The sequence below is a fragment of the Melozone crissalis genome, unplaced genomic scaffold (genome assembly GCF_028551555.1).
Source record: "Melozone crissalis strain CALT ecotype California unplaced genomic scaffold, PUWL_Pcris_2 ptg000042l_1, whole genome shotgun sequence".
Taxonomy (NCBI): domain Eukaryota; kingdom Metazoa; phylum Chordata; class Aves; order Passeriformes; family Passerellidae; genus Melozone; species Melozone crissalis.
The window spans coordinates 6927726-6953987 of NW_026535820.1; the positions used below are offsets into that span (position 1 = coordinate 6927726).

At 39.1% G+C, this 26262-nt stretch overlaps 2 protein-coding genes across 7 annotated transcripts in view; one reads left to right on the forward strand and one right to left on the reverse strand.

Annotated features, from left to right (window-relative positions):
- Positions 1 to 25416, forward strand: part of ASPH (aspartate beta-hydroxylase) — a 110933-nt gene extending 85517 nt beyond the window's left edge. For all 6 annotated transcript variants that reach the window (XM_054284744.1, XM_054284745.1, XM_054284749.1 and 3 more), the window contains 5 exons: positions 2847 to 2984; positions 9350 to 9485; positions 10337 to 10428; positions 13970 to 14103; positions 20278 to 25416. In XM_054284744.1, coding sequence (XP_054140719.1) covers positions 2847 to 2984; positions 9350 to 9485; positions 10337 to 10428; positions 13970 to 14103; positions 20278 to 20428 — 651 coding nt within the window. In that variant the 3' untranslated portion in view covers positions 20429 to 25416. The remainder of the gene's footprint in view (positions 1 to 2846; positions 2985 to 9349; positions 9486 to 10336; positions 10429 to 13969; positions 14104 to 20277) is intronic.
- Positions 25417 to 25639: 223 nt separating this feature from the next.
- The window catches only part of CLVS1 (clavesin 1), a 97166-nt gene continuing 96543 nt past the window's right edge, over positions 25640 to 26262 (reverse strand). The window contains exon 6 of the mRNA XM_054284752.1: positions 25640 to 25736. Coding sequence (XP_054140727.1) covers positions 25649 to 25736 — 88 coding nt within the window. The 3' untranslated portion in view covers positions 25640 to 25648. The remainder of the gene's footprint in view (positions 25737 to 26262) is intronic.

The following is a 26262-nucleotide window of genomic DNA, read 5'->3' on the forward strand; positions in this document are numbered from 1 at the left end:
GGGAGCAAAGAACCTTTCTTGAAGACTCTGATTAGTCATGGACTTTAATATGAGCATGAATTTAAAAACAACAGCAAAAAAAATCCAATTCCTAGGTGGGAAATATGAAGAGAATAAGCATTAAAAATCTGAGTAGAAATAGCCATGAAAATCACTGCTTTTTAATTACTTACTTAGTAATGTAAGTAATAATTACTACCTTAAAAACTGCAAAATTAATACCTAAAAACTGTAAAAATATGAATACCTAATTATTAATAATTAATACCTTAAAGCTGTAAAATTAATATTAATACCTAAAAACTGTAAAAAATGCTGACCCCTTTAGTGCTGTGGCCCAGTCAGTAGGTGCTTCTCCAGTATGAACTGCAGACAAGTGGGCTGTGGTGAAGTCATTTTATGTGATCTTTCTCTAGTCTAGTTCATCAGTTTACCTTTTTTTTAAATAATTCATGGAGCTTTTATTACAATACTTTATACATACAGTAGATCTAGAATGTAATATCTGAATTTTAAGCTAGATTACCTTCCCTCAATACTCTTCCAATGACTTTTTTTTTAATTGTTCATTTATAAGTGAGAATTAGTTTACTTCATTTTACTTAGAAACACATGCACACGCAGAGTCTGCTTTCACACTCGATCTGACTCTGTCTCCTTCTCTCAAATCCCTGTACATTTCCATGGGACATTCTGGGTTGAGTTGCTGAGCCTAGAACATCCCATTGCCATTTGTTTGAATAAAGATACCACACAGATGCAATTAATGTACAGCATCTCTAACTCCAGGATTATTATGTGTTAATGTTTATGGAGTTAATGGCCAAATCTGCTGTAGAAAAAGTTTAATTAATGACAAATGAACTTCTTGGGATAGAGGAGACTTTTAAATTTATCAGTGGAAAGTCCATTGTTCAGCTAAATTTTCCTCACTGACCTTGCTAGACTTGCTGAATTTCAAGATTTAATCAAGGAAACAGATCAATATTTAAGTTAGATGTGAAATTGCTATCACTGAAGGTTTGTTGAAGGGAGATATTCATCTATTAGAGCTAAATTAGGAATTATGAATGTGGCCTTGGGAAATGTGAGGGGAACAGTATCGAGTATGCCCTTTCCAACTATAATTTGATAAAATGCCATGTTGGCTTAAGAAACGAGAAATTAAAACCTAGAAGTTGTTACACAACAAAGCACTCTTCACATAGATTGGATAAACTACGTGCATCTCAAACAGTTTCTGTCCTGGAAAGGAGAGCTACGCTGTTGTAGCTGTCCATGTTCCCCTGCCAAGACCTGCATGAGAAAAGAAATCTTTCACTGAGTCTTGGGAAAGGATGAGTGAGGCAGCCTAACCCTACTCCATCCTGATAAAGGCAATTTCTTTAGCACAATTCTTCTAATAAATAAAAATTAATTGTGTTATACATTGCAATTATAGCTGATGTATCTTAAAGAACAGCAACATTCATACTCATCACTCCGGGGCTGAAACAAATAATTCATTCCCCTTATCATTTGGGCTAACTCCCGACACTGCAATTGAGTGCAGGCAGTCAGCATGAACCATCACTTGGTATCTCACTGGTATTTTAACAGTTGGGGGAACAAATGTTATAAATCCTAATGCTTCCATTTTGGACAGTTAACCAAGATAACATCAACATTTAAATATATGCTGTGTATTACCTTATTATTTTTTTGACCCATGCACAATTTTACTGAGCTTCTCTAGGCAAAAAAAGATGATAGTTTATATATGATCTGCTGTTATTCTGTCCATCCACACTATTTTTGTGTACTTCAAATAAATACTGTAGGGCAACAATGTATTGCAGACTTTGCTCCATACTTTGGGAGACTTATAAAGATCAGAGTACAACAATTTTCAAAAACTTGAAGAAAGTTTACAAACTCTCAATGAGGACTTTGGCCAGTTGTTCAAGGCAGGGATTGCCACCTGCCTCAGTCCCTTGGCTCTGGAATTATTGTTCTCATCTTTCCCTACTTAGCTGTCTTGGGGTTTTTTTAGGTTTTGGTGGGGGTTTTTTGGTTTGGTTTTTTTTTGGGGGGGGGGGTTGGGGGAGGGGTGTTTATTTTTTTGTTTATTGGAGGATTTTTTAAAATTATGTTGTCTGAACTATTGCAGCTGTAGCAGCAATGCTGGGCAGGAAGGAGGCAGCTCTGTATAACTTTCTCTGCATGTGGTTTCTCACAGTAATACAAATGCTGGGTCTTTTTTTTCCAAGAATCTCATTTTCTTTCTTTGCTGCTATGCAGGGGTAAAACAAGTAAAAGGGAGAGTAAAGACAAGAAAAGGTCCATTTTTAACTTCAGCAGGTTTCTGTCATGTGATCAATTAGGGTATGGCAAAAAATATTTGAAGAAACTCAAGTGCATTTAAGTATTAGATAACTAATACTTTAAGTCATCATCGTTTTCATCATCACAGCATCTCCACTGGCAGCAGAAGACAGTCATCTTTCACTTGTAGGTAGAGAATTGAAACAGAAAATTAAATTGACCAAGATGAGAAACAATTGGATATTCCAAGTCCAAGGACAGGGATTACCAGCCCATATTTGATGTGAATGGTTGTGAGGAGATTATCCTGTTTTGTTAATGTTGGACTGGACTCTCTTGGCCGACTGATCTATTTTGTTATTTGGGATTTTTGGTTTGTTTGTGTTTGTTATTTTTTTCTTAAAATATTCATTAGTACATTTTATTGAAAGAATAACCCCAACATCTGAAGAGACAGTCTCTGTCTTGCCAGGAAGTGTTACTTTTTTCCTGTAGGTGCTTGGCTGATGTGAGTTTGATTGTTTACAACTGCAATGTTTTAGGCATACAAGTGGTATGAGCTTGGGTACCAAAGAGGTCACTTTGCATCAGTTTGGCAGCGCTCCCTCTACAATGTCAAGGGACTGAAAGCTCAGCCTTGGTGGACAGCAAGGGAAACTGGATATACAGAACTGGTGAAGGTAAGGCTTCATTATCCTTTTGTTTTTATTAAAATTACAGCTATAATTTCCATTATTAAGCAGAGAAAATGCTAATCAATAAGGTCAGAACTACTGACTGTGAATTCCAGACAGCACTGTCAGACTGAGCACAAGAATTAAATAAGATACTATAAAATAAGCTTAGACATTTTCAAATTTGAGAATGGGAACAGGATGGCTGAAATTATTAATAAATACAAAATTTGCATGGTAGACTAATGTAACATCTCAAGTGGAAAATGACAGCACAATTTGGTAATGTCTGGAATACCCATTGTGAATTTTTAATTAGTCAGTAAAGGCTGTACTTTTGAGCCCTTGTCTAATATTTAGTGGCTTTAGAAGCTTTTAATTGTATGAGAGAAACAAGTGTATGTTCCCAGTGATGGATTTAACAAAAGATAATAATGCAGAATTTAAATTCTTTAAAACTTTTTATTCATTTAATGCAAGGCAAGTAGTGTGGTTATTGTTCATAACAATAGCTCTTATTTCCAAATTTGCATTGTTTTTTATTAATTTACTATAATTCTTATAATAATTCCTAAAAAATTAGGAAGAGCCTTTTTTCCTGTATGTTTCAATTATTGGTGTGTGGTTTAGAGAATTCACTATGATAAATTATTTAAACCCAAAAAAGTATATTTGTAAGGAACAAATTCCTTCAGAGTGGTTGTTTCTTTATACTTAGTTTCATAGCATGTTTAAAAAATACACTATGGAAAGATGGTTATTTAAAAAAAAGTAAAAGTAGTTTAAAAAGGAAGATTGCTCTTTGTTATGGTTTTGATGGCAACCAAAATAAAGCTAGAGATTTAGATTAAAGTGTGATTCTCCAATGTGATCTCAGCCACACCAAAAAGCAGTGAGCTTTATGGGCTAGCACATGAAATGTTCTCATATAGAATTAATTCTTGAGGTATGTGTGGAATGGATGCTTCTTGCCATAAAAGATATGGAAAAACTGGGAACTTCTTAATATGTTTCTGTCAAACAAAAAGGAACTATGAATATTATTTGATTAGTGTTTTAGAGCTACATGCAGTGTTGTTTTACAGTTCCTTACATGTAAACCTTTCAAATTCCTATGTCTCAGAAGCTAATGATCCATGCACCCTTGGCATGAGTCAGCTTTGAAGGGTGAAAGAATTCACTTGATGTTATAAAATGGCCAGAGCTTCACCTTGAAGGTTTTTTTCAGGTGAATCAGGCCGTATATGGAGGCCTTGGTTTGGATCAGCATCTTGAGTGGCTTCCAGAAGAGCTGCTCAGAAAACCAGCAAGGATAAAAATTCACCCCTGACCTCCACAGTACAACTGCCTCCCTGGAATTCAATAATACCTTTTCATTCCAATCATTTGGTGGTACATGTTTTAGCTGTTTTATTAGCAATATGTCAGTGAATCTAGATTAAATTGTCACTGGTAAATTACTTGTACAGGATCTTACAGGAGCAGTAGGATCTTTAAAACAACACTCACAGTTTAAAGTATAAAGCCAAAATGTAGTTATATGCATCAGGACAAATATCTGTATTGTTGTGTTTTTTGTAACTCAAGAAAATACTTGAAGTTCTAAAAGAAAGCAGGTTCAATTCTAATTACATACAATGCTGTAAGCAAGCAAGACTAGAGGTAGTATTCTTCAGGAAGCAGCAAAACATTATTGATGACATTAGTTTTCTAATTTCTGAAGTACTCCAACTTCTGTACATGGTTTAGTTAACATAATTGTTTCCCCTTCTCACAAAGCAGAAACCAATCAACAGTTAGTTCCTACTGCTTCATTTCATAACATTTCTGTCTGTGTGGGAAATGCTTCCAGATCACCATGGTAGAATTCAATATGGATATATACTGTACAAACTGGTGGATACTGTGTAGACCGATATATACTGTACACAGCACTGGAGGCCCTGACCTTTTCTCTGAGTTTCACTGCTTGTTACATGGGAATGAACTATTTTTAAACCAATAACTTGGTATCTTAATAATGTTAAATAAGCATTTATATGGAGCTGGGGCAATTGTAATGCTGAACTCTCTTTGGTTCATTCCATTTACCAGCACAGCTGTGGTCAGTGGCATCTTACAGCACAGACCTGGCTTGATTTTCTTATAAAGGGTCATCTAGTTTCTTGGGCCTAGAGATGAAGATGTGAATTTTGACACTACTTTGCTTTTTCCACAGAAAGCCTAAAGAGAAAATTGTCTTTTTACAGTATTCTCAGTTTAATAATTTCCTTCTGAGGGGCATTCAGCTTGACTAACTGTAATCATACATATTGAGACATACTGTCCATGCTAGTGTCATTGTTTACAAGTGAAAAAAAAGGGTATTTCCATAGGATGATTCATTTTTACAATGCTAAATAACTGTCTAAACATGGCATGTCTCTTTTTAACTCCATGGTGTTAACTGTCCTACTGCTTTACTTAAAAAATGGGTCCTGATGCTTAACTTCCTGGTGGGTACGGTTAAAAAAAGACAATCTCCTACTTTATCTCTTTTAATATTACCCGCTTGCCTAGATGTCTTAAGGAAGAGGGTTTTGGGTTGGGTTTTTTTTTTGTTGGGGGGGAGGCAGGGAAGACTGAGAATATCTCAGTAACACTTATCAGAACATCGTGGATCTTAATTAGAGTAACTGCACTGAAGGGGAGTTTTGAATCTCTCTGCAGCTCACTGAGGCTTAATGTTTTTCCTTGAAAGAACAGGGAGAGGCACCTGGTTTCTCAGGGAGAAAATATAAACCTTTATATTAGGAAGGGTGTGGTGAGTGATTTATGTAGAGATGTTCTACTGTGTTTCTGATTTGCAGGCATTTTAGGCCTTTGGATCTGGGAATTCAAGAAACTGTCTTCCTCTTTTGACCTCAGTTGAAAGAAAACCTTACTTTCATCTTTGACAACCCATCCTTTTCCCTTGGAATGATTAGCTTTCCTCAGCCAGTCTGAGTCATTGCATCTTTCTCCAGTACCTTCTGTAGAACCTCATTTATAGCATTATTCTATTCTGGTGCTCATTAAAAAAATAATAGAAGAGATACAATGATGTTGGATCTTAGAGACTTTCCGCTGGTCTGAAATTAATATGTAGGCAATGACTTAATTAACTTTGTCCTTTGTGCATGTTGTGTCCTTTGACATTTGGAAAGGACCCAGACAATGCTTTGCCAATAATTTACTACAATTTACTGATGGATTAAAGTAGGTCTTGTGTTTTTGCTTTTCTCTGATGGCTTAGATTTTATTATATAAACTTTCAAGTGCGTCAAGAAAAGTGCAGAAAGACAGTGAAAGTATTGGCAACAGAGCATATCTTTATAGTTTTCCATAGGCTGACAGCTGGGCCTTAATGGTTTTGGTAATAATAGCTAAACATTCATAGGCAAGGGAGAAATTAAATTAAAATGTGTATTTAAAGTGTGGTTGGATGCTTTAAGGGGAGCCTTGTGTTGAAAAGAGCAAAGATGATGCATTCAAGTGCTGATGTTGGAGCTTTGTCAGTGATTGGATGGGTGCAAGGAATCTATTTTGAGCAGTTTGAAACACTGCCCCCCTTGCTTGGAGGTTATCAGCGTTACCCAGTGGAGATGTGGTAACTGATTGTGAGTGCTTTCCTATTCTGTTCCATAACAAAGTGAAGTACATTAAACTCTTCACCACGATTTTATTTTATAGTTCAGTGAATTCAAATGGATGTGTGGTCAGTAGTTATGCCTCACATGAGGGGTAGCCACCTCTTAATCTCTTCCTGTGTCATTTATAACCACGCTTTGAAAGGGTTTGACAGAGTAAGGATACTTTCAATGTAATAGTCTCATATAAAAACCTCCCATATTAAACAATCCCTATTTAAATAAAATCTACATTATTGCCAGATGTACAGCAACTGTAAACTTCAATTGTTATTAGAAACTGTGTTTAAAAAGCCATATGGAGGTTTATGGGAATCAGCTGCTAGCAAACAAGTACATATGCTCCCAGTGCTTGTTACCTCCTGATTTTTCAGTTGTAATCAGGATACTGCACCAAATTTAATATTAATTTTTTGCTCTAACCTGGAGCTTGAATCCTTTCATATCATGGAGGCATAAGTACATTTAACTTTTCTTCTTGCAGATACCAACTCTTAGATCAGGATCTGTAAGTCCAAGTCCTGGACTTAAACATGCTTGAATGTTTTTTTGTGTTCTTACTGTTCAAGATATCCCTGAGAGTCTGTAGTGTCAGGGAGACAAGGCTGGCTGGTGTTTGAACTCCACGCTTTATTTCTCCCAGGAGTTTTCTGTTGGTCATTATGAAGCACTGTCAGTGTGTTTTACAGATGGGGGTCTGTGTTTTCAGGACAGAAACCCTATTGATATCTGAGCAATTTATGTCTAAAACCATTGAGGATTTAGCTCTAAATTGATGAGAGGTATTCAAATAAATTTGTATCTAACATGTTGGAGAGGGAGCCTTTAAACACAAGGACAAACACTCACCTCTATAGGTTAACCTTCAACCTGTGGCACTTGAGGGACAGTAGAGGTGACAGAGCAGCTGTTGCCTACAATGCCTTGGACCACCACTGCTCTTCATGTGTCATCTTGTCAGCATGGAAGAATGCTCCCTCTTACCTTTTCTCAGCTGAGGAAGTAGGAGGAGTTTGAGGAAGCACAGAAGAACTTGGAATATCTTTGAAAGTTTTCCAGTTTTGTTGCTCTAAATCACTTTAAATTGGGGCTGGTGTGAGTGTAGGTTATTTTCATCTTTCTCTTCTCCAGCCAGTGCAAAACCAGGTACTCAAGCTGGCATTTCCTTTTGTAGATAGGGCAGTGCTGAATAAGTAGCAGCACTGTTCTCATATACATCTCTGATTAGGTGGAAATTTTCGATCTTTTTCTGTACCCTACACTTTTTGGAAAAGTCAGTTTTCCAAAGATATTCAAACAAGTCTTTGCAATTTTACTTAATGGTAGCTGTTAAATGAGTGGTTTAGAAACCATCAATGAGGGAGAATAATGTGAATACACTAGGAAAAATAAGCATTATTCCCCATTTTTTGATAAGTGAGAGAAAAAAACAATTTTTATGATAGAGATTACTGTAATAACAGAAGTGAAATCCATATTTTCATGCATTTTAGCCTAGCTAAAATTGCTCTAGTGGGAGAAAGTAGCTGTATTATAGACAAGATGTTCTAGGCAAAGTTTGCTTTGTTGAGCCTTTTATGATCTAGCAATACAAACCAATTTTGTCGGAGCAACTTTTCCTTTAAGTAAAAAACCTCAAGTGGAAAATGTAACTGTTTATTTTACGTGAGGATGCCTAATAAATATATGAAGTTTTAAGACTGAAAGGGGGCACTTATATCACCTAGCTATATCACCTTTTACTCATCATATAAGGAGGTAGTGTGGGAACATACCATAGCTTATTTCAGTGTGAAATGGATTGAAAATGTCTTACGGAAATGCATTGTTCAAGAGCACACAAGAATAATGAAAACTATTCACCCAAAATAAGGTTTAGTGAGAAAAGTAAGCTGCTGGGAAATTGAAGTTACTTTTATCCAGACTCATTGTTATACTGTGGGTTTTCCATTTATAGTGCTATAACATTAAAATTACTTATTATTGGTAGAATAAAAGGTTTTCTAAGCTATCTGATTTCTCCAAATATAATGTCCTAAGGCAGAAGAGAACAGAAATTTTAATTCTGCTATTTTGTGGGTTTGTATGTATGAAGTATCGGGCAGCTCACACATTCTCAATCATTGCATCCATAAATGATCACCTGGCATTTCAAGTTCTATATGACTTTTGCAATAGTATCAACACATGCAAGTGAATCTCAGCACAAGCCTTTTTGAAAGTTTCAGTCATAAACTTCAACTCAAGTGGTGTGTTTTAATTTGGCCTCTTTGGACTGTAATATTCTGCCAACACCTGGAGTTCCAGGTTATGTAAGTGGTTTTCCAGTTGCAGGAATGATTCCAGGTCACATACACATCATTTAGGAAGATCAATACATTTAGCTTGCAATACAAAATGATTACTTAAAGAGCCCTTAGGCTCATCAAAAAGCAAGTCAAAGTGAGGCCTGGTCTGCAAAGAGGCTGGCTATTGTTGAAATCTTACAATCCCAATGTAATTGAATCTGAAGAGTGTGAAAGTTATTTTTCCTGCCTTAACATGTCAGAAGGGAACAGAATGTAAAACAACTTGATAATAACGGCAAACACTTTCTTTTATTACTTTTAAATATATAAAAAAGCTAATAATGCCAGGAAAAAATAAAAATGGTACTAAAGCCAAACACGGTAATTTCTCAGTGAGAAATGTCTCTCACAACAGTCCTTAGAGAAAAACTGGAAGCTCATTCGGGATGAGGGTCTTGCTGTGATGGATAAAAAACGAAACCTCTTCCTGCCTGAAGATGAGAACCTACGGGAGAAAGGAGACTGGAGCCAGTTTACCTTATGGCAACAAGGTAAAGCAGTCTGTATTTCTTGTCTTTCCTCAATTTCATGATCTCAGATTAACATAGTTTAGTAAGGACTATCAATACAGCTTTTTCTAAAACTGTTTTTGTAATCAGTATGTACAGAGGAAGGGAATTGATAAAACAGTGTTTGGGATCCCTGTGACAATGAGCAGAATGAGTTCTTCATTCTGAGCCATGTTGTCTCCAAGTACCTCTGAGGTTCCCTTGAGTATGGTAACTGTTCAATGAGTGCCCACCTCTTGTGGCATAATGCATAGTACAGGGTAAGCCTGAGGGAAGATGGGGACCTGGGAGAAGGCACATCCTCAGTTCTGGGTTGCCAGCTAGGGGAGTTCTGTCATTCAGAAATGGTGTGAGCAAGAGAATATGACTTTAATGAGCCTGCTGCCCTGCCCCTGAGCTGTGCACTGGGAGGCCCAACTTTTAGAATGACCTTAAATTCTTATAAAACTCCACATATGAAAGAGTACTGTGAAATAAAATATTAAGGGCAAATTTATATCAAAATATAATCTGGTGTTGAAATTTTATGATGCTGGGGGCATTTTAAGTCTTTTATTTCCTCTGCATCTACATTAGTGATTATAGATTTAAAATAACACTTTTTTAATGGTAGAAAGCTTGCTGTTCACAAATAATGTAAAAGTAAAATGTGTAGGCTGCTATGATATTACAACATGGAGGTACTTAGGTTGCACAGTCCTAAAATGAGAACAGTAATATATACTTGTTTCTCAGTGTCAAGTCTTTGGCAGCTTTGTTGCTCTTCTGCAAAGCAGAAAATGGAAATGTTCATTCACTGCTCTTACCAATGCTCTATCCATTATTTTCACTAGGAAGAAAAAATGAGAATGCTTGTAAGAGTGTTCCGAAAACCTGTGCTTTATTGGAAAGATTCCCAGAAGCTACTGGCTGCAGAAGAGGGCAGGTACCTGGCAAACTTCTTCATTTTTGCAAATTCATAATGCTGGGAGCAGGTGATTTTGGGGAATAGAGGGACATGTATAGAGAAATGCACAATTTTGATATATTTAATGATGCCTCAAGCACACGATAAACTTAACAATAAAAATATGCCCCTATTTAACTGTCAGCAAATACCAGGTGAAATATGTTAGCTGAAGCCTTTCTGTGGACTCCTTAGTTGAGCCATTTTACCTTTTGTTTCCTGGGAGCTCATGGTAGATAAGTAGTTATTTGTCATGGGTCAACCAATAAGTAAAGCTTTACTAAACCTCAGCCTGAAGTGACCTAATCTGACACATAGCCTAACCTCCTTTGAGCAGGAGGTTGGATAAGGTCCTTTCTAACCTGAGCTTTATTTTCTGATCTGAACCTAACTTCACATGACCAATTTAGTGAGCCAGATTCTCACTGTGATAAACTTCACCTGTCTACCCCAGCCTTGCCGCATTAGACAGAGGGAGGATCACATTGTGGAAGCCAAATAGTGCTGCCACATGCTTCTTTCCTGAAGGAAATATAATTCACAGACATATCCAGACTGATCTGCATGGGCAGGTCATGTACATGACAGCAATCAATGTTCAGTGCTGGCATATTGGCATTACAGAATCGTTTAGCTCAGATATTAGTAAGCATCCTGCATCATCGCTTGTTTGCATTGTGTCAGGGTGTAACACATCACAGTGTAGCAGAGTTGGGTGGGAGGATCTGTGTTCAGCACAGCCACTGGAACTCATCACTTGCTGTCATAAGAAACTGCCAGTAAGCTCAAACCTCAGCTTAGAGGCACAAAAACCCCTCAGACAAGAGGCACACGCTGTCTTCTGCTGGTTCTGTTAACAGTTGAAGAGCATACAACACCTTAATCTGTAACATTTATCAAAACTACTCTGTTCCAGCCAAATGTGCAGATTTCTCAGTTGAAAAGGTACTTCTCATCCCTGTCATGCATTATTCATGCTTCCTGTACCCTGAGTTGTTGTAGAATGAATCAGAAAGGTCGAGGTGAGAAGGGAAATGTGGAGATTACCCTTGCTTAAAGTATGATGAATTAGAGCAGGTTGCTGTGTCCAGCCAGGTTTTGAATGCCTCTGAGGATAGAGACTCTACAGCCTCTCTGGGCAACCTGTTCCTGTTTACAGTAAAAAAAAGTGTTTCCTTATGCTTAAATGGCATTTGCTGTGTTTCAATCTGTGTCCATTGCCTCTTTGCCTTTCCCTGGATGCCTTTGAGAAGAGCCTGCCTCTGCCTTCTTCACTCCTCTCATCAGGTATTTAAATGCATTGATAAGATCCTTCCTTGAACCTTATGTTCTCCAGGCTGAACAGTCCCAACCACCTCAGCTTCCCCTTGTATGTTAGATCCTCCCATCCCTTGATCCCCTTTATACCCTTCACCTGCTCCAGTGTATCCATGTCTCTCTCACAGTAGGTAGCACAGAACTGGGTCCAACATTTAAGACATCTCATGAACTCTTATGGGAAGGATAACCTCCTTCAGTGGGCTGCCAGAGCTCTCCACAATGCAGCCCTGGAAGCTGTTGGTGGCTTTGCTGCAATGCTGGCTCCTGCTTAATTTGGGCACTGTGAGGACCCTTTGAGGGCCCCCCTGTGAGGACCCCACAGTCTCTTTCTAGAAAGTTGCTTTCCAGGCAGTTGTCCATCAGCCTGTATTGGTGCATGCCTCCCTAGGGCAGAATTTTATGCTGCCTTTTGTCAAATATTGTAAGATTAATTGCTTCCTCCTTTCTCCATCCTGCCAAGGTCTTTATGAAAGGTGGGAAAGAAAAAAAAAGTAGTGTATTGGCCATTCCTATTCAATTTTCTATCATCTGCAACATTGCTGAGGGGGATGCACTCTGTCCTATCTTCTGAGTCACTGTGAAGCTCTTTAACAGTGCTAGACCCAGTACTGAGCCCTGGGATGCACCTCTGATGAGTGGCTTCAGCTGGACTTTGTGCCTCTGATCATAACTTGTTGAGCCTGGCTTAAATGCCAGCTTTCAATCCTCTTCACTGAGAACTTATCTAGATTCTATTTCCTCACTTTGTTGGTTAGGATGTTTATGGCAGACTTAACGTTGAGATAAACAATATCCACCAAGCTAGAAACCTCACCACAGAAAGCTGGTAAAGTACAGAATCCCCTTCATAAACCCATACTGGCTACACCCAGGTATTCTTTTCCTTCATGTGTTTGAAAATTGTTTCCAGGATTTCTTGCTCCATCACCTTTCCAAGGGTTGAGGTGAGGCTGACTAGACAGTACATCGTCAGACCATCCTACTTGTCCTTCTTGAAGATAGCAACATTTCCTTTCTACCAGGGGACCTCTGCTGGTGGCAGTGACCTTTCAAAGACTGCCTGGATTATGTATGGATTCACATCATCCATTTCCCTCAGGCCTCATGGATGGATCCCATCAAGACCCATGAACCAGGTTGTTGAGTTTGTTTAAATGTTCCCTAACCTGATCCACAGAAGATCAATCATCAGTGCTCCAGTCTGTTTCACTGGTCTCAGGTGCCTGGTGCTCCTGAAAGTCAGACCAGCAAAGATTGAGGCAAAGAAGACGTGTAGTGCCTCAGCCTTTTCCATGTCCTTTGTCATCAGATATTCTGTCATGTTTAGTCGGTGGGCATGTTTTTCTTAGATTTCCTTTTATTGCTGAGATATTTGTAGGAATCTCTCCTGTTACCCTTCAGTTCTATCTCCAGATTCAGCACCAGGAGAGCTTTGGCTTTGACTTTCCCAGCCTTACCCCTGCCCATGCAGAGAGTATCTCTACAGTCTTCTGGGTGGCCTGACCCTGTTTCCACCTCCTGTTTGCTTCCTTTTCGTGTTTCTTTTTTTTCTGGTTGCCTTGCTTCCTGCACATAGGAATTATTGAGTTTGGACAAAGTGCTACTTAAAAATCAACCATCTCTCCTAGACCCCTCTTCTCTCATGGGATTTTTCCCAGCAGATCCCTGAGCAAGACCAAATCTGCTCTCCTGAAGCTGTGGATAGCAATTCTGTTTTTTTACTTTCTCCACCCACTCATGATCGTGAGCTCCACTTTCTCATGATTGCTACAGCCGAGGCTGACAGTGACCTTCACAGACATGTCACCTGAGAGGGGCTGGCCAGTCTGATGAACACAGATTTGTGTCTCCTATTGTCCATCCTTTTAAATCTTGCCATAGGAAAGAAGGTATTTTTTCTGACTGTAGGCAGAAGATATTTTCAGCCTGAAGTATGAATACTGGTTACTTTAAGTAAAATTAAAACAGTGTACTTTCACTCACAAATACACCCCTGGTTTCACACACACACCACCAGACATATGTTTTGTAGTATTAAAGGCCTTTAGGATATGACACAGAATTGCTGCTGAAACTCAAACAAAAGATGGCATTACACTTTTCACCCATCACCAAGGATGAGACTAAATGAAGTCCTGACTCCCAGCAGCATAGTTGTGAAGTGAAATGTGTTAAAAAATGTGCCTTTCTCTCCTTGCAGATCAAATATTCTATCATGCACCCAGGGACTCATGTCTGGCCCCACACAGGGCCCACCAATTGTCGGCTGAGGATGCATTTGGGCTTGGTGATCCCTAAGGAAGGCTGCAGAATACGGTGTGCCCAGGAGAACAGGTATGGCTCCAATATTGGGGTTCTTTTTAATGTTCTGGGAGAAAGGGAGTTGCTTGCTTGCTTGCTTGTTTTTGATTTTTTTTCCCCACTTTCCTCAAGGCTGAAGAAGGGATGGGACTGCATGTAGTTAAAAAAAAGAAAAAAAAGGGGTTGTTTTGATGACCAGGATGTGTAATATATTTCATTAAACAGGCAGTTTGCACTCTGATTCATGGTACAAACTTATAAATATCAGTTCTGAAACAGTGCCGGGAGAACCTTTTGAGACAAACCTGCCCTTCTCTGCTATGGCATGGAAATAACAGTGGGTTTGGTCTATGGGGTCTCTGTTTACTTTTACAATGACAGCCTAATGTTGCTGCCAACAGAGCTCCTGTATTTATTTTGACTTTGGAGAGATGTAGAATTTGTTGCTGCTTTGGCAGAAGCTGACTAAGTTATACCTACCTTTTCACTGCTGTGCCAAAATACCATGGTACTTCCAGAAGAAGCCTCCTTTTCAGCTTGTATTATTTGTTATAATTAATTTAAAATATTCCAGTTGAAGTTGATCTCAGGATGAAGACATCTATGAAGTTTTAGGCCCAATGAATTACTCAGGTGGCAATTTTATTTTAAAGTGTGCTTTAAGGGAAGTTTCTTACCCATGAGGGAAAAATTGTACTGAATTTCAAGTCAGTTTTATCTCTGTTTGCTCAGTCCAAATGAAATTAAATGCAATAGCTTATACATTTACAATCAGGGCACATACTCCCCTTAGAAAGATCGGAAAATGTGCTAAGTTTTTTGTATTATATTATTAAACACAGAAAGAAAAGCGTAGTGTTAACTATATTGCTTATTGCTTGCAGGCTAAATTTGCTGGGCTTAAGTATTAACATCTGTACATATATTTTGATTAATATGTTAATTAATATAATAGTTTAATTAATATCTGATGCTTAATATCTGTACATATATTTTGAAATATTCTTCAGCTTCTGAGGGCAACAAGTGCTAATTTTGAATTATTTTCAATGTAATAATATAATTAATGGTAGAAATAGAATTAATTTGATATTGAGAAAGGAAATGCTACTCTTGTCTGCATGACTGCAATACATAGCAAAGGAGGGGTTTTTTTAATAACATTTGAAAACAACCACAACCGGAAATCTTTGGAATTTTTGAGGCTGGAAGTATCCAGCTGTTAATAACAAAAAGTGTTGTTGCTACACTCTCCTGCCAACATGTAGCTTGTAATCAGTGTTACAACCTACACTGCCTACATCTAGAAAGTGACAGACTTTTTTTTTTTCCAGCATTCCAAGCCAATATCCAAAACAAGTTGGGTGGAGGGAGAGGTAGCTAATTGCCCTAGAGGACTGATACAGAAGCATGGAGTCTTTTCACTTTAAGACATTATTGTGAGTTCAGATAGGTGGGGACTGCCTGGCATTACCATTGCATGGCTGTTTAGTAGCTAGTTAGAACAAAATAGTGGTTTTGCTCTGCTGCCAAGAGAGCAGGTGTCCACAGCTCACCAGCTGTTGTAGGGCTGGAACCCTTCTTTGTCTTAACCTGGACAGAAGGGATAATCCTGTGGAGAATGAATTTTAACAACCTCCTTGGTAGCAACACTCCCTCAAAGTCAAGAGCAGAAAAATGCCTCTTGCTGCAGACAGAATGTAGAGCATGTCAGTGTCCAGATTCCAGAACCTGGGTCAGTCTTATGCATCAGACATATTCATTTCACACATAAAGCACTTAAGAGCTGACTACAACTTCTGCTGAAATGTGTTAAGATCAGTTGCTTACAACAAGAGCTGTACACTCAGAAACAAGGGCGAGATTTTCCCTGGGAGCACTCACAGTGTGTCTGCTGCTGGCAGTGAAAGGGCTTTTACATATCCTTCCCCTCTGGCAGAGGGGGTGTGTGAACTACTGGCAGAGGGAATGGTGCCAGGAGGAAGACTTAGCCTGAGCAATTTCCCTTCCTTTCCCCGTGGTGCTTCAGAGCAGTGGTAAACTGGTGGTTTCCAATAGGAGAGCTGGCTGGAAGAGGAAGATTAGCATCATGGCTTTTCTGGCCTCCTGTGCTGCTGGTGTGTGCGTGAGAGAGAGAACAGAAACAATGAGAATTTCGTGCTTGGTTACCTCTGTGCCAGCCTCTCGGGGGTCTCTGTGGTCATGATGACCCTGAGATGTGTTAGAGAGTCTCTTTTTCCCAGCCCAGCAGCCGAACATGGAGTCAAGATTCTTCTGTTCTAAAAGGTTATTTATTATTTTTTGTCTATAACATTCTTTCTCCGACCCTCCGAGGTCTGTCTGACAGGTCAGTTCACGGCACACTGACTGCCTTCAGAGGTGGTGTTATCTTTTATACTAAAAACTACCTGTACGTTATTTACAATAAATTTCCAATACCTATCACCTATGTTAGACAGTTTGTCTCTACCCTAAACCAATCCAAAAGTGCCACCATCACAGCAGAAGATGAAGGCCAGGAAGTAGAAGGAGCAATGCAGGACATGCCCAGATTCCTCAATCTTGCCTCCTGAGCCCCCCATTCTAAAACCCCAAAATTCTACATTTCACCCTGTGATAAACTCACTAACATTCTATCCAAACTCTTGTGACTTGTACATCTTCATACAAAGTTGGTAATTGTTTTTCCCAAGGGCTAAAATCGAAAGCACAGGTGTTTTTGACTCCATGCCAAGGTCTCCGAGCGCCCTGCCAGGGTCTCGAGTCCTCCAGGGCAGCCAGAGGAATTTCCTGGGTTCCAACACCACCCAGCGTGGTTGTTTAGAGGGTTACAATGCAACTCATCATTTGATGGACAGGCAAATCAGCACTGTCTAGTGCTGTGTTTTACTCCATTTGCAGAAGAGCTTTTTGCAGCTGTTTGGAGTTGGTGTGTCTTGCAGTTGAGGGCCTCAAAGATGATCAGAGGGCTGAAGCACCTCTGCTATGAGGAAAGGCTGAGAGAGCTGGGGTTGTTTGGCTTTGAGAACAAAAGGGTCCAGAGAGACCTCATGATAGCCTTTAAGTTGAAGGGAGCTTTTAGGAAAGATTGGGACAGTTTGTATCAGTTAGGTTGCAACAGGACAAGATGTAATGCTTTTAAACTAAAAGAGGGTCAGTTTAGATTAAAATAAGGGAGTAGTGTTTTATAGAGATGGTGGTGAGACACAGGAACAGGTCACCCATGGGAATTATAGATGTTCCATCCCTGGAAACATTCAAGACAGGGCTGGACAGGGCTTTGAGCAGCCTGATGGAGTTGAGGATGTCACTGCTCATTGTAGGTTTTGCCTTTAAAGATTCTTTCAACCCAAACTATTATGATTCTATGTTTCTTGTTCTGTATAGCATCGATGATTTTAGGTCACTTGGCCATTTTGAAGTCCCAGCTCTGTAAAGTGCAGGGTATAATGCACAAAAGTGGTAGGTAAATAATATCTAGTTATCATAATCCAGCATCTCTATCAAGGAAGGTAACTTTATCTTGAAATGAAGGTGAAATGAGCAGTTGTGCTGAAGCCAGTCTGAGATCTCACCTTTAACAGGTGACACTAGAGCTGATATGGAGAATTATCTGGAAACTACCCCAAAGTGGCTCAGCACCAGACCGGAACAATATGGTCCCTGTGTTACCGCTGAGAAGTGTTTCTCACACCATCAGGCTTCTAGAAAATATTTATTTGCATGCTAATGGTGGGGTTTGTAGCCTTTTCAAAAGGGGCTAATAGTCCTGTCAGCTTTATGACTTTTTCTTTGTTGTGCAAAACAGCCGATCCCATTATGATGCAAATTATAGATCCTGGGTTTTAACCTCTGGAGTTACTTCATCTGGGTGCCTGGGTTTTTATTGTCCTTAACTCAGTTGCACTTTCAGGCTATTTAGAGCAGTTCTTTTCAGGCTTGATTTAATTAAAAAAAAAAGGAAAAAAAAAAAAGAAAAAAAAGAAGCAAAAAAAGAAACTCAAAAACCCCATAAACCAAGGGAAAACCCAGCTACTCCCCCAACAAGAAAAACAACACTAGATCTCAATTGCTCCAAACAAAGCAAAGCCAAATCCCCCAACCCTCCCCACCAAACACCCCTGGTGCCACCTCCCAAAAAAACCCTACTCAAACCCACCCAAAACCAACCCCCTCAAGAAAACCCCAAAAAATAAACCAACCCCAAAAAACCAAACTAATTATACAGTCCAAAGTCTGCTTGATTTTTTTTACCACATTATAGCATTGCAAGTGGTTTACTCCCATGGACTTTAATAAAACAAATGTAACTTTAGTGCAGTACCAGTAACTCAGGGTCTGTGTGACATACAACATTTTCATTACCAAATAACTGATGTGGTAGCAAAAAACCCCACATGTTCATATCTGAAACCTGCAAAAGGCTGTTTATCTGGGCCTTTAAGGCATGTGCAAGTCAGTGTGAAATTTTTTTACTATGTAATGCTCTCTGGTTTCTCTACTCTTGTTTAAATTATGTTTAGCTGATTGTTTCAATTGATCCTATTTCAATTTCGTTTCAGAACATTACAGCACAACCCCATAAATTTTGATGATTACTTTTTCCTTTTGCTGAATTATAAATATGGAGATGAATTGGAAGTATGAACCTAGTTTTCACCCTGTTTTTGAAAAAGAAAATTGTTTTCCCTGGAAATGAATACAGCTGAATGAGCTTAAGCAGTGCATTTCCATCGTTGATGGCAACACCTTTGTTTCTTGACCATTTTTACTGTTCATAGTGCTTACTTTCCTCTGAGAGCATCCATCCTCTTGGATTGCTTCAGCTCCTGAGGGATCCTGTTAAAAAAATTGAGTGTGTGTTCATGGTAGAGTGACTTTAGGGAAGAATGTTCCTTTGACCATTGTTACCTTGACTGGTATTCACTCAGTCTCACCTGATGGTGTATAATCAGGTGTTCAACTTCTCTTCAAAATTATGAATCCAGATCTCAGCAGGCTGGAGAAGCTGCCAGCTGAAATGTGATGAAGTTCAACAAATGCAAAAGCAAAGCCCTGCAGCTGAAAACAGATAAGCACCTTGCAGCTGCAGTGGCTGGGTGATGACTGCCTAGAAAACAGCTTTGCAGAAAAGGGCTTAAGGACCCTAGGGGCCAAGTTGAACATGACTTATAATCTTCTTTTGTATTGATGAAGTCTAGCTGTGTACTGGACTGAGTTAGTACATTTGTAGGAAACACTTCGAGCAGTACAATTTTTTCCTCTCTCTTCGGCATTCAAGACACTGCCTCTGGAGTACAGTATCCAGTTTGGGAGGCTTTAGTACAAAAAAAGTCTTAGATAAACTAGAGGGACTCCAGTGGAGGATGGAAAAGATAATTAGGAGGAGAAACTCAACAAACTGGTTTGGAGTCTGGAAACCAGAAGGCCTTAGAGTAGCCTAGTTACTTCTTAACTACTGAGGGGTGACTGTGAGGAAGACAGAGCCAGACCCTTTTCAGAGAGCTGCAGTTGTAGAATGTGAGGCAATGAACACAAGTGACAGTGAAGGAACTTTCATCTAAGTAAAAGGGAGTTTTCACAATAGGATGGTAGAGTGCCCATGGTTGCAGATATCTCAGGCTCTTCATGAGTGGATTTTTTAATATTTCATCTAACCTCAAAGTTGGATCTGACTTTGCAGTGAGTCCTTCTATGAGCAGAGGCTTGGACCACACGACCTTCCAAAGGCATTCTTCTGATTTTTAGAAAAAGCAAATTGATTTAAAGTAATTTCTTTTTGAACCATGTCACCATGTTACTAGTCATTCCCTCAGTTTCCATCACTTATGCACATCACTGATGTGTCTGATTAGAAATGAAGATAAGTGGATTATCAGACCAGTACTATACCCACTTGAGTAATTAAAAGTATAATAAATAACATACACCATAAATGTCTGAATGTGTTTGTGAGCATAACTGTGCAGAATGAGGGGGAAGGATCCCTCAATAATGTAAAGGTCCATTAGACTAATCTTTCTGTAGTTTCTTTAAAGCTCCCATACTCCAGTCTCTCTGGATTAGGCAGTGAAATCTTGACTATGCAATCTGTACTGTTTAAATCTTTCTCATATGTCAAAGAGCATCTTCAGAGCTGATCTATAGCTTACCTGCTCCATGGCCCTTCAAGTACTACACTAAAGTATGTTCTTTTTTGTTTTGCAGATACTGGGAAGAAGGGAAAGTTCTTATTTTTGATGACTCCTTTGAACATGAAGTATGGCAGGATGCTGAAAGTTACCGCCTGATATTCATCGTGGATGTGTGGCACCCTGAGTTAACAGCCCAACAGAGACGTACCCTTCCTGCTATTTAGGGGTTTCTTCTGATGTGTGGAGCAAAGGAGTATTAACTCCTTTGGAGTATGAAAATGGGATTAATTTATCCAGCATACAAAGTATACAAGCATTTTAAGGGTAAGAAAAGATAAGGATGACATTCAACAATCAGAGTGGACTTGGTTTAAAAGCAGAAAGAAGCCATGTTTTGTTTCATACTGATACAGCACTGATGTGTATTGTTTTCCTGGCTGCAAGTCTGAAAACACAAGTTTTGTCAGCCAAAAAGCAATAGGTCTGGATTTTCAAGCTGAGGAATGTGCAGATGTTTTTACCTTGCCATGTATTTTCTATACAAAACCAGTCAGTCAGTCAGTCACCTGCTTGACTATGTTTAAGCACATGATTTATGATTTTACATCTAGGGAATACTTCCTGGCCTTCTGTCTGGGAAGGAACATGTAAGATATTTGCAAACATATGCACACAACTGACTTTGAAAATCAGTATGCAGGTATAATGTTAGCTGCTTTAGGCATAGAACATGTCCCTATGTTATCACTGCAGATAATGTGAATGGATTATATATGTTTTGTACTTTTTCTACCTGAGTAACTGTATTTTTCTAGCTTAATTATGAACAAATCTTCTTTAATTAACCACTATTTTTTAAAAAGGTGATATATATACAAATGTGTCTCTAGCTATCAGCAGAAGGAAAACACTATATATGAACAAATTTAATTTTTGCCAAGTGTGGCCTTCTTTTGCCTTCCTGGAAATGTAAACAGAAACTTGCATAATAGCTGCCTAGTGAAGCTTTGTTCTTCTAAAACAGAATAGTTCTCTTAGTTAGCAGGTGGCCTGCAGTTTGATAATGTGATTTTGGAAAATGCTGAGCAAATCTGACATTTTGAATTACTTGACCATTCTTAGGATTATATGGTGAGCTGCTGTTTCTCCTATCATTACAAAAGCTTCTGGTGTGATATCCTTTCTCTACCCACCAAGGGTCTGGGGCCCCTCCTTCAAGGGGCTCCTCCTTGGCTGCCCTTGGGCGATCATTCAGCAGAAAAAAAATGTATGAAGAATTTCTTGTGCTTTGGGCAGAGGGACAAGGTCCAGCTTGGCTTCCTGTCGGAACGCAGAGCAGACAAAGACCTTCAAGGCATTACCTCGTATTAACTTCCACTGCCAGCATCCTACAGAGTGCTAGAGTGATCCTCTAATTGACCTCAAGGTGTTTTCCTTGTCTTGAAATGAATGACATAATGCTGAAGTAGTCTGATCCTGGTACTGTTTACAGTGTACTCTGTGTTTGCCATACAGAATTTACTATAGATAAGAAGGCCTATTTTCAAGAAAGAAAACTAGTTAGATGTTTAAGCAGATGGCAGATCTTTTAGGTCTGTACTGTTTAATGGGAGCTGGAGTGTGCATGACCCTTCACTTTTAACTTCTAAGAACACTAACAGGAGAGAGAGAGCAGAGCTTGCACTGCTGATGTTTGTGGCTGGCTGTTATCCCCTCAGCCACAGCACCAGCTGGGTGTGGACAGGGGTGCTAGGATGCTCTGGGCATCATTTCTGAGGGTTGTGAGTGACAAACACTAAGCAAGAAGGCACTGAGATTACTTATGCTCTGCAGCTTTGACTTTCTTGTCCAAAAGGCATGGAACAGTTTTTATTTGTGTAGTACTCAGTGGTTTATTACTGCAGAGTCTACATCATGGCATTGGAGTATCGTGACCTGAATGTCACATTTGCTGAAGCAAACTGCAGATAAGAGCTTTGCATTCCCATAAACTGAATGCTTTTCTGATTCTTGTATTTTACTAGGTCATTAAATCTTCTAATGCCATATAACACATGGTGACTGCACCATAAATTAGTGTGAACAGTTTCTGGAAGTGTGCACTTTAATTTCCTTTTTTGAATATTAAACTGATAAACCCTGTCTATTCAAGAGTCACTTTTAGACAGCAAAGATAATTAGGTTTTAACGTGTTGTCCATATCAAAAATAATAATGAAACTATACACAATATACCAGAAAGTAACAGTTCTCAGTTAACAATAATGAAAAACTATAAAGATTTATAAGTTTCACATAATATAAAATGCTTTTGGAGATCATTTGGAGAATCATGCAAAACTGGAAATAAGGTACTTTTTGTGGGGGTAAAAGAGTAAAAATATTTTTAAATATCCAATTAGCTGTCAAGTCAGAGCCTATATTTTATATCTTTTTGAAGTGATCAAGCAGTACAAATTATATGATAATTCTCTAAAATAATGACTGTGTGTGTAAAGAAAAAAAATCAAGAACTCCTTAAACAAAATTGATGATTTAGGAATATTTTTATTAATGTTGCATTGTAGCTTCTGTAGGTCAGAGTAAATGCTAAAGGAGTGGTAAAACTTTGGAGCTTTTTTATGAAAATCCGTGCCGTCCTTCAGATTGTTTCATTGTTCCTTTTTTTGACTCATACTTTATCTTGTCCAATTGCAATTGGCAAATACATAAAATTGGCAAATAGATAAAAGTAAGTCCCCAAGATGTGTGTGTGCCAGAGCAGCACTGTTTATTAGATTGTGTAGTGATACATTAGCCATTTAAAAATCTTAAGTGCCTCAAATAAGACAAGGTGTTCCTGCAACACTGAAGGGAATCTATTCTATGCCCACTTGTAAGGGAGCAGAGAGTGGATAATTTTGTTAGGTACAGTTACTGGATTAGCTCTGTATGTGGGGAGGATATATAGAGCAGAAATTCTGCAGTGAATTACTGGCATATTGTTTTAGGTGTTCCTGTTTGCCAAGTGATATTCTGTCTTGGAAAGGCTTTTCAGCATTGGAAATGCCAAGGGAGGGAGTGAAGTGGGTTTTTTTCAATGGAAATTCATTGCAATTTGCTTTTTTTTTTTTTTTTTTGTTAGATTTATTTACAGAAGGAAATGGCAGACAAGGGCAATGTAGTTTGTAACACAGTATGTACTCATCACCATGCTCCTCCCTGCCTGTTGTTACCTTGCTTGCACAGAATCTGTGTAAGAGTCTACAGTTAAATGCAGGCTTTATACAGTTATATACAAGGCATCATATGTATTTATTCATATCACAGTTAAAGAAAGTAAATCATTTATCCTTTGTGAGGTTTGATCCTCAAGGACTAGATTTCAGTGGTATTTGCACTTCTTGGGCAGGACAAGACCCACTTTAATGAACAGTGATTGTAACAGATCATCACAAAGATTCAATGGCAGTGTGGGTAAGTGTATTAACAGAGAAAAATTGTAAACCAAAGTAATTCTTCCTCAATGCTGCAGTATAATAGCAAATGTCTATCTTTTTTGTCTCTTTTGGTTTTTGCTTTCTGCTTTAAGCACGTTCTCTTTGACAAATCCAAATGCCTTTTAGTCTCTGTGGGCCCAGGGAAGGGGAAGGAGCTGCTACCAGGCCTTGACATCCTTGTTTCCTGTAATAGGTGGTGATGATGTCGGGTGGGGGGGGGAATGGAAGAAACCCCAAAGATAAATGGGCTCATCCATCTTATTTTTATAATGTTCCTGCAAGCTTCTGCTTCTTTTTCTCACTCCTGTGTTGCCTTGCTGGGACCATCCACAGCCTTAAAAGCTGGCTCTCTGTCATGGAAGCCAGGCTTTGTGTCAATGACATGTTGCTGCAGTCAGAGATTAGTCTGAGTGAGGTTATTCTGTACAAAACTAGGGGGTAAATCCCAGGTGTGTTGATAGGATCTGGCAGGATGTCCTTTCTGCCCTGTGCAGCCATAAAATGTTGTTGTAGATAAAGGCAGTATTTTGTTAGTCCATCTGTTAGAGCTGGCCATGTCCACTTGAACTGTATCATCACTTCAGCCAAACACTTGAGAATTCAGTGGATGTTCCAGTGCACATTAAAAACCTTTGTACCCATTATCATCTCATTTTCTGTGTATGGTTTACACTGCTACCTTTGATATATTGTTGCCAACTGCTTGTTCTAGTGAATTGTCAATGTATGGCAATTTGATTGAAGATTTAAAGGGTGTACAGTGATTGTAACTGTTTTAAAAAATAAAGTCACTGCACATGCAATTTTATAATGATTGTTCTTTTATTTCTTTAATCCGGTTTCCATTTCAATGAAGGGATGGCACTCTCTTTGCAGCTAGAGCAAACAGAGATAAAACAAACTGATCTTTGGCATTTCAGTTCTTCTATTCTTCAACATTTCCTTCTAGCAGAAACTTGTACTGAATAATTAATTCTAAGTTTTCCTTTTTCATTTTAACCATGGCCCGCATCCGCAATCAGCATACCTTTCTGGCTACACTTTTCCCTGACTGCAGGAGGGAAGAGGGTAAATGGTTCTGCAGAGCTTTTGTTTGCTGTTGTGACCTAAAGGAAATAATCTGGATTGAACCATTAATCACTGCTGAATTTGTCCAGTGTGTCTCCCTGGAACCACCCCCTTCACACGGGCACACACATGCACACACACGTGTCTTATAGGCTCCTAAGTTGCCTGTGGAAATTTGAATCATCATTAAAATCAAGTAATTACGTTTCAAATTGTGTGTGTCTGCTGCTCACACAGCTCATTCCACTTAGCTGGCAGTTTTAGAAGGGCTTCAAAAGTTGAGAACAATTTTTGCTAGATACTGAAATGTGACCCCATATAAGCTGCATGGATGAGGCAGTCACAATGTGTCATCTTGAATGGCTTTATGCTGGCACTGGGGTTCTTTATTAAATGCAAAATCCTTCTGTAAAACTCAAGCACTCTATAGATGCTGATGATTCTGCCCTCTAACCCAGAGTACACTTGCTGATTACAGCATAGGGTTTTAATTTGAGATGCTTTTCTTTAAAACTCTCACAACCTTCACTTCTATAAAATTAACATCCCTGATGGAGTCTTCAGAAACACTATGAACACACCCTGGTTTCTTCAAACAGAGAATGCAGTCCCACCATTTCCAATATTTTAATGTCACAAGTCAAAGAGAAAAAAAAAAAAACAAAATCCAATTCTTTGTGTATGGACAGACTGCTGTGTCAGTAGAAGTTTCTCAGTTCTTGTTCAGCACCAGCCCTGGGGACAGATGGCTGGTGACAGTTGTTACTGGTCAGGAAACACGAAGGACTTGTCATCGAGCGGAACGCGTGTGTGCGTGCGTGTGTCTGAGCGTGGTGTGCTCCGTGGGGTTCTGCCATGGTGGGGTCTGCTCATGGATCTCCCTGGGGCTCCTGAGGGCTCAGTCCAGAGCCAGCAGTGGCTGGGTGTTCTCACTCTCCCCCTGGTCTTCGTGTTTCAGCGTGCCTGCTTCCACCACGGACTGGGACCTGTGTGCAGAAAAACACACATGATAGCAGTGACTGCTGCAGATGCACTCACCTCCCTGGGGTGCCCGTGCTCCTTTTTATGATCTTTGCTTTAGTCCATTCTCATCTTTATGGCTTTTTGCATGAGGAATTCGGGAAACACTCCTTTAAATACAAGCAGGGAAGGGAGTCGTTGAAGATCTCAAATTCTTTCAAAATATTTAGTGCTTACCTACTATCCCTAGTGCTGAACGTGCTCAGCAGCCTAAAGAGCTTCCAGGGCAGAGCTTCTCTGAGCTACCCAAGATCAATAAAGAAGACAGGGTTAATATGATGATGAGGGAGCTTCTGGTGTGCCCAGTCCTGCAGGGTTAATGTAATGATGAGGGAGCTTCTGGTGTGCCCAGTCCTGCAGTTTATCTCCCTGTCTACACCCTTGAATTATACCTTTATTTAAAATTCATTTCTGTCTTCAAGATGGGAAGCATAGTTTATACTTTGTTATTAATGGATTAAAAAATTCCAACACAGGAAAAATGAGTAAGCA